Below are 9,187 nucleotides of genomic sequence, written 5' to 3'. Positions count from 1 at the left end.
CAACTTCTAAAAAAAAAAAAAAAAAAAGAAAAGATTATTGTCTTAATATTACAGCAGTTTAAAAAGTACCAAAGGATTCTTGCCCAGCATCATTATGCTTCCCAAGGTAATTGGGTATCCAGACCAGTTTGGAAGGAAAGGAATCTTTTTCCTCTTAACCTGTGTGTGGGAGGGCTGTCATTAGCTCTTAAGCGAGGGACAGAAATTATACACAAACCTGTATAAATGATTGGAAACCAGTTTCCAATTCCAAGTGGGGGTGTTTGGTTGCACTTACTTAAATCTGTAACACAGCAGAAGTTCAGTGCACATAAACTGTTTTCAAAATGGCCAAAACTGGTTCAAGATGTGCTTGGATGGATGTAGGTTAAGATAAACCTGGATGGACTTTACTGATTTAGGTTCATTTAGCTTTTGTCTCAGATCCCCTCCAGATCCAGGTTAACTCAGTCTCCCAGCATTCCAGGATGCTTTGCGTCTCCCTCGCATACTGCCCCTCACAGGGTGGGCAAGCTAGCCTTGGCCCAAGCTGTCTGCTCCAGCCATAGGGAGACGTGCTCTAGCTTCTGACCTGATCCACTGCAGGCATGTGGTTGCATTTCCAGTATCAAAAGTGAATATCTGTTCACTTGCTTATTGGTTAAATCTATACAGCTTAGACTAACCTGTGAAGATTGAATTGGTTCAACCTTGGGCCTTTTGACTGTCTGTACTTATCCATAATGTTTTTGATCCTCTAGCCACATCTTGAATGAAACTGCATGACATACTCCCTTTATTCTGTTGGGCTGATCTAAAAGAAAGACTAGGTATGTGGTGGGATGCAAGCATACACTTCTCACCGCCTGTTGTTTTGGAAGTAGAATGATAAAGGAAAACTGCGTTAGTCTCTTTAACCATATTTCTCTACACTTGCTGGAATTGAATTTTCCTAAATTCATTTTTTTCCTACAAATTTTTCATTGACATTTGCTGAAAAACATTAGGTTTTATGAACGCTTTTTTGACAACCTTTTTACTTCTCAAATAGGAGAGGTAGTGTAGTTGAGAGAAAGGGAGCAGCTTGGTTTGGATTTTGAGGCATAGGCAGAATGAGACAGTGTGGTTGATAGGACAAAATAAATAGAACAGAACGCTGGTAGAACATTTAGAAAAGTAAGGGGCAGTGGAAAGAGGTTTTCCCTTTTTTTGCACGACATCACTGGTCATGGCATTTATACTGAAAGTATAATTAAACATAAAGTACGTAATAAGCTTTTGGTAGCTATTACCCTTCATATTTTCTTCCTTCCTCTTCAGGGCATCATTGCAGAGTATAACAAAATCAATGGCATCAAGGAGGATGATGACACAGAAAAGTTTAAGGAAGCCATAGTGAAGTTCCACAAGCTGTTTGGGATGCCTGATGAAGAGAAACTAGTGAATTATTATTCTTGCAGTTACTGGAAGGGGAAGGTACCCCGTCAGGGCTGGATGTATCTCAGCATTAACCACCTTTGCTTTTATTCTTTTCTCATGGGAAGAGAGGGTATGTATAACAATAAGACAGTCTGTGCACTCAAATGTTGGTCAGAAATCCGATACAGTTTTATTAATTTATTTGTTGAACATCAAGAACACTTTATGTATGCAAATACCTAAGTAACTATGGTCCTTGCCTGAAGGGAGTATAGCTACTCCCGAAATCATATTGGTATATTGTACTTCAGGATTCAGCATTGTTGTGATGGTTTTATTGTGTACAAATATGTCTACATAAAAAATCATATGACGGTGGCAGGATCTGCATAACAAGCTGCAGAGCCATGGGATAAATTGCATGTGCTGGGCTGCTCTGACTGCTTGGCTGACACTTCCCACAAATGCAACTACTTCTGAGCAGGTTCAACTGTCCTATGAATAATGCATGGTTTTCTGCATGTGACTTAGTAAAGTTAAAAGGATTCTCAGGTATTTGTGTTTGTGGATTCTCCTACAAAACTTAAGTTTTCTCTCAGACAAATAGAATAAGATACCATATACTAGTGACAGAAGAGCTCCTAAGGTGCATGTAAATATTACAATGAAGCACTGAAATAGTAAATACAGTAAAATCTCTGTTATCCGGAATCCCTGGCATAAGGGGATTACTGGTTATATAAAAATTCCAGTTATCTGAAAACCCCCACCTGCGGAGTGGCGGCAGTGCAAGGTGGTGGGTGGCAGCTGCTGCGTACAAACTTTCCCCCACCCGCTTCCCTCTGTGTCCGGCCAGAAGTTCCAGTTAATGGAGTTAAATGCCCGTTAGCAGAGATTTTACTGTAACAGACATAACTAATGTCATCTTACCAATTGCTTCCATAAACACTTGTAGCTGTCTAGAATAGGGATTGGCAAGGTTTTACAGTTCAGAGGGGAAGGGGAATTAACAGAGTTTCTTCAACTCCAAGCATGGGTTGCTTTCAACCCAGCCAGAGCAGAAGCTGGAACCGCTGCTTCTCCCCCACCTCCCTCACCCCTCCATAGTGCTACTTTTGCTTCCTTCTGATACCCGAGTGAAGCTTCCCCACTACTGAAACACTGAAGAAGCTCACTTTCTCTATGGGCTGGATAAAATGGCTTCAAAGGCCAGATCCAGCCTGTGGGTCATAGGTTGTCAATACTGAATTATGGGATTAAAAACATTCAGGGATGTGAAATCCATCTGGCTTCCATTAGCATCTTCAGGTAGATCATTTAATTCTTATCTTATTTATGTTATGTTGAAGGGACATTAAACCAGAGTTAAAGTAAGGGCTTTCATATGCTTTTTAAAAATTGTGCATCTGTTAATTGACTTCCTTGGGGCCCACTGGCTGTGCTGAGGTGGCATTCCTTGCCCTCCAAACTGGGGTTGGATATCAGACTTCTGGGTAGACATTTTGGGAAAGAAAAAAGGTAGATGTGTTCTACATGCCATTTCATTGTGGCAGTGCATATGCATGTAGCATTTCTCATCTAAATAATGTATCCTTAATTATATACTCATAGTTGCCTGAGATGGCAAGGAAACCAAATGTATGTTTTCTCTCTTCCCTACTGAGTCTACTCTGATAGCTCTGCCTCACAGTTTTCTAGGTTGTCAACAAATTGTAATCTAAATACGTGATGTGTAAAATATCAAATTGGAGAGCTGCTTTTCTGTCAGCCTGCAGATAACTTGTTTCTGTGCTGAATCTTGTCTGTTTTCTTGTGTTTAGCAAAGTTGGTAATCCGCTGGGTGGATATCACCCAACTTGAGAAGAATGCTACACTGCTTTTTCCAGACCTAATCAAAGTGAGTACAAGGTCAAGCGAACACTTCTTCTCTGTGTTCCTTAACATCAGTGAAACATTCAAACTAATGGAGCAGCTTGCCAACATAGCTATGAGGCAGCTTTTGGATAATGAAGGCTTTGAACAAGATCGATCGCTGCCGAAACTAAAAAAGAAATCACCCAAAAAAGTATCAGCACTGAAACGGTAGGTTTAATCAAGAGATCCTCTTATGCTTTTACTTCCAGATTTGGTATAGAAATTTCCTGACAATATTCTTAATTTTTTTTTAAATTAAAGAGGCATTACTGTTCTTTAGTGGTAGTGAAAAGCAAAGAATGATTTATACATAACAATTTGGCTTATCACTGAAATAAGTATGGAGAAATCTGCCTAGATTGCAGCAGTTTAAGGAAAAGCTCGCAAAAGTTTACGAAAGTCTCCACTAGGATCAGTGTTGCGTGTGGTATCTTCTTGGTCATCTACAGAAAAAAAAATGGATCCATGGGGTGGGGGAAGTGTGCAGAAAATAAAAGTAAATCAAGAATGTAAATGATTGAAAGGGGCTTCTAAGGTAACTAATAGACCTAGATGAATTAAGAGCACAATAGTACTTTTTTACACAATGTATAGTTATCTTGTAGAAGTCACTGCTACAGGAGGTGGTTAGAGTCAGATAGCATAGCGAGGTTCAAAAAGGGAGTAGATAAATTCATGGGTGATTTGTGGCTGAATGGTTGGAAATGTTTCCTCTGGCATATTCAAACCTATACTGGTGGATGCTAGGGAGGGTATAGAATAGAGGATGGATTGCTCTAGAGAGATTCAGTTCAATGCTCTCTGCAGCATCCACTTCTGCTGCTGTTGGAGATGGGATATTGGGGTAGGTGGACCATTGGTCTGATGCAGTTTGTTCTTACAACAGCTGATGAAGCTGGGCAGATTCTTACTTACACCAAGGCCCCTTTATGTAGCTCTGCTAATTTTTAAAGGGGCATTCCATTGTAGTTGTTCCCATCTTATTCAGATAAACTCCTTTTACTTGCTGAGGTTTTAATATAAAAAGGGCATTAAACCCATTTGTGAATACTTTGTCCTATTTTAATGGCATTGAAAAGTGGTTATGGGTAGTTTTTGTTGCAATTCCATAGCTTCATATAAAATGCAGCCAAATGCTATCCATAAAATGTTTCCATTTCTCTCTCAGTAGTGGTATTATACCATAGCTGAACTGTTTCCTGTTAATTTTTTTTAAATTTACAGTGGCGTAGCATATGCTGCGGTTGCATTTTTTTCTAACTAAATGACAGTTCATATCACTTGCATAGGAAGACTACACATGTGAAATGTATTTTCATGTGTACTGGTATCTTTAAAACACTGTTTTTAGGGATCTTGATGCTAGAGCAAAGAGTGAGAGATATCGTGCACTGTTTCGACTTCCCAAGGATGAGAAGCTAGATGGACACACAGATTGTACCCTGTGGACTCCATTTAACAAAATGCACATTTTGGGTCAAATGTTTGTTTCTACAAATTACATCTGCTTTACCAGTAAAGAGGAGAATTTGTGCAGCCTCATTATCCCTCTCCGGGAGGTAAGTGTGACATTTGAAGTTCTCCAGAGTAGGGGTGTAATTTTGTTTCCTAGAAGTAGACAATGTCCTAGCCTTAATTTGCATTCATTCAGGAAGGCCCTTTAAACTGTTTGTTATTCTACAGACATGTTACTGTAATTGGGTCAACAAAGGAGCACCCATTAAATAGCATCTTAGTTTTAGATTCATGCCACTTCAATATGTGGAGTGTCTTCATTGCCCACTCCTTATAGCCCTTGGGATTCCTCCATCCTTCATCCTTGTGGCTCAGTGTACTCCAGGCAAGCTTCTGAGGGAAAGGCTTTTTAGAGCTGTCATAGTAACATTTGTCAGTGTTATATGTAAAGTTAAATACTTGTAATGCTTAATGGTGAATTGATTAAATGACAGCTTTGCTGTTGTGGGGGTGAACAGATTTCAGCTATGCATTATTAATAACTGTCAAAATGTTGTGTTTTCCTCTCTCCAGAAATTGCTGCGCTATTTTTCAGTTTTTAAATCTAGTTGGATATCATTTAAATCCTACATCAAAACACCAGTTTTGGGAAGAGACTGCCAAAGAATCCCTCTGCTTGATAGATGCAGCATAAATATTTTAATACAAACTTAACATTTCCCTAGCATAAAAATGCTTTAAGTATATTATAATAAAAAATCTTTTAACGGTTTTGCAGTATGAAGTATTGCTTACAGATCTGCATGTATTTCAGGATGAGGAAGAAATGCTCGAACTAGGAGGCTTATTTTCCTGGGAATAACAACATAACTTGTGCATAGCCAGGGCCAAAACAGCTCTTTTGAAAAAATAATCTAGGCTGAGGCGCTGTTGGCTATTTCAAGATACTATTTTCTTTTTCACAAATCACTGAGGATCAAAACAAATGGTGTTCCATTGGAAATCCAGCTTCCTAACAGGGTCACCATGCTACTTTTAGCCTTGATGAGCTGAGATCAGACTGCAAATTCACATTGCTCTGTTAATAAAGAAGTCAAGAGGAACAGCAAAATGCCCAATTAAGTGTGAAGAAAGAAACAGACTGAACAGCTGCATAATGTGATATGGACTCATAACTGCTTTTGGCAGGAACAGCTGTGGCAACATGGGATTCCAGTGGCCGTCCAGACCTTGGGCAGCTGAGGGAGTATATACATGAAACTTGACAGATTTAATGGAAAGTTGAAACATGATGTTGGGTACTGACACTGAAAACATAAGGAATTCAGAACTTGCAAGGACTTGATTCAAAGCCCTAAGGAAGTTTTAGATCAGACCCTGAATTCTAATGCTTTGTGAGTTGCTAGATAGACACAAAGCATATCAGGACAGATAACTTCTGTTAAGTTTTAGTCCTGAAGTAAGGATCAGAGACAGAGGTCTGAGTCCCAGAATTCATCACAGCGGTCCCAGTCTCTAGCATAAGCACTTTTTACGTGCCTGCTGCACTTGAATGGAGAAGTGGTTGGTTTTCTGCTAGTGCTCAGTAAGAAGTGTCTGCTTCAGTCAACCCAACATCCTGGCTGTAACATCCAGTCTAACCTCATATTTTACTTGTGCTTCCTCTCTGAGCGCTCTCAGATGACTCTAAGTGGAACAGAAAAATAACATAGGAACATTTTTCCTTAGGTATTTTGAATATATTTTTAATGAGACTCTCCTACATTACTAAGAAGCAGGTGGATTTATAGTTAGTAGAAAAACAAAAGGAAGTTGGTTGAGAAGAAGAATGGGGCACTATCATTTAGAGATTGAAACGTGGATTGTGGTCTCTGAATGCGTCAGAGACATTAAACGAAGAACAAATGATTCTATCCTTTTAACTAATGAAACGTTAAGCTATTGAACTAATGTCTGATCATGAACCACCAGGATCCTTAAAGAAGGATCGTGGTAACTTGAAATGTGCTTTGTCTTATTCCGAAGTGCCTAATGCAATTTTTATTACCTAAAAGTTTCTGATAAAAGGTATAGAAGGAATGGTTGAAAGCACTTACAGATGTGCTGTATGCTTTGGAGATGAGGTCGTTCTGTGAACTTGATTGATTTTTTTTTTTTAATTGAATAATCAGTATTGCATAGACCATACTTCACATGTTTATTGCTAGTGTATAATTTAGCAGTTGAGGGAGGGGCATGCTGTATTTTAATTTATCTTTTAGAAACTTAGTGAAATATTGACCTGGACTTTATAGGTTTTGTTCTGAATACTATGTAAATAGTGGAGTTTGTCTATGCTAGTGAATACATGGCCAGCGATTTTGAAAGGCAAATAAAATCCTTACAAAGATAAAACAAAGCATGACTGCTTTCTAAACCTTGAAGCGATTTATTGGCAAGCGAGAAAGAGATGGGATATTGTTTCTTAGTAGTAGTTTCTTCATTTACATGGAATGAAGTCCTTGAGACTTCTGTCTGTATCTGGGGTAGACTGGGTATGTCGTTCAGTGACCTATTGTTTAAAATGATAAATTGTTTCTTAAACAGTTGTTTACTTCCTGTCAGCAGTAAATTAGTGTTTGGTTCTAAGACATGCTGATTCACTGTTCTAGGAAAAAAGTCTCTGCTACTGTGTACTGTCTGTATGTGGCCAGTTTAGCTAATTCTTGCCTTTAGACTCGGACTCTAAATGTTTTAGGGATGTTCTAGGGGATAAATCTGGTGTTCAACAAAGTTTGCAGTTTATAACAATTAGTATTTAAAAGCCACATTATGATTTTTTTTAACTACTTGGCGAGTCTGTGATCCTTTAAAGCCTTCTGACACATCTAGCAGTGAGGGGAAAAGTAGCACTTTAGGATAACAACCCACAGCTAGTTTCATAACTTTGGAAGTAGAAGGCTTTAGGAAACTCAGCACCTCCTCTGGAAAAATGATGGTTGCACTACACCCTTCCCCGCACCTTTTTTTTTAAATAAAACATGGTGCATGATGCAACAATTTAAGCATTATGTGATGTTTTGAAGATGACAAAGCTATTACACATGGACAGAGAGTTAAAGCTGAAAAAGCTGAGGCTTGGTGTGGATAAATAACAGTTTTTGTTTCCAGAGTTGCAGAACATTGTTTGGGTACAGATGTCAGTTATTAAACAAGGGGAGTATCCATTTTTAGCACTGTACAAGAACCTGCTGCATTATTGATTTTTAAAATGGTGTTCCCTGAAGGCTCTGCTATATGATGAAATGAAAACTGGATAGAAACCAGCTATAGGGTTGTTGCACACTTTCAAGCACTAATTTTACAGCTGGTTGGCTTTTTTTTATAGCTGGATAGTTATTTTTATCACGTGATAATCACTTTGAACATGTGGATGCTCTAAATTTTATTGCACGATTAATGCAGTTACTTGTGTAATATATGTAATGTGTAGAAGGGAGTCTAAGATTCACTTCTGAGACTGAAGCATAACAAGCTAACTGATGCTGAACCATGATCAGGGGTTATTGTTTCTCCCCAGGTGACAATAGTGGAAAAGGCAGACAGCTCCAGTGTATTACCTAGCCCATTGTCAATCAGCACTAAAAACAGAATGACGTTCCTTTTTGCCAACTTGAAAGATAGAGACTTTCTCGTACAGAGGATCTCTGACTTCTTGCAACAAACTACTTCAAAAATATATTCTGAAAGAGAAATTGCTGGAAGCTACGTCAGCTCAGATGAAGAGGTGCGTAGGACAGCATGATTCATTTACTGAAATGAAGGGAATTTTAAGTGTAGCTTTTGTCCATGTCTGAGCTATTTTTATTGATGATGGATATGAAATTTCTGGTGAAGACCAATGCCAATTAAAACTTAATTAAGTTCTATTTAAGTCAGCTTCATCTTGGGGTATTTGAAATATTACCATAGGGGCATCTTTTCCATATTAAATAGGCTAGGATAGGCATATTTCCCCACATTACAAGCTACCGAGTCCTTTCCTGTAGTTTAGTCTGCTCATGTGGTGGTAGGAGGTCAGACGTTCAAATAATGACTCTTTGCCGGCTTTTAAATAAGACCCTTAACTGATCATTGAATATCTACTGCCACTGCTGTTGAGTAGCTACTTAAATCACTGTTGCCATGTTCTAAAATTGCTGCACATCTTGAAACATGCAGTAAAAATGCACTTCACCTTGTCAGTTATAGATAAATTCTATGGTTTCTCAGGCAGGCAAGGTTATTTGGTTAGATGTGATATCTTTTATTAGACCAACTGAGTAGTTGGGGGGAAAAAGTTCTTGGCAAGGTTTTGAGTGTAGTCAGGCATTTTGAGAGTTTCTGGCTGTTACATAAAACTGTCAGCTTCTTCATATGATAAATCTGAAATGATACCTTT

General features: G+C 38.6%; 1 protein-coding gene across 1 annotated transcript in view; it reads left to right on the top strand.

Moving 5' to 3' along the window:
- TBC1D9 (TBC1 domain family member 9) overlaps window positions 1–9,187 on the top strand; it is a gene marked incomplete at its 5' end in the record, with an annotated part of 110,414 nt that overhangs the window by 74,228 nt on the left and 26,999 nt on the right. Inside the window, 4 exons of the mRNA XM_019521833.1 lie at window positions 1,300–1,528; window positions 3,219–3,480; window positions 4,664–4,871; window positions 8,327–8,533. Of these exons, the coding sequence (XP_019377378.1) occupies window positions 1,300–1,528; window positions 3,219–3,480; window positions 4,664–4,871; window positions 8,327–8,533 (906 nt within the window). The remainder of the gene's footprint in view (window positions 1–1,299; window positions 1,529–3,218; window positions 3,481–4,663; window positions 4,872–8,326; window positions 8,534–9,187) is intronic.

This window comes from Gavialis gangeticus, unplaced genomic scaffold (assembly GCF_001723915.1).
Source record: "Gavialis gangeticus isolate Ggan-Ray unplaced genomic scaffold, GavGan_comp1, whole genome shotgun sequence".
Classification (NCBI taxonomy): domain Eukaryota; kingdom Metazoa; phylum Chordata; order Crocodylia; family Gavialidae; genus Gavialis; species Gavialis gangeticus.
The sequence above is the reverse complement of the archived record's forward strand: the minus strand, read 5'-3'. Positions and strand labels throughout refer to the sequence as shown.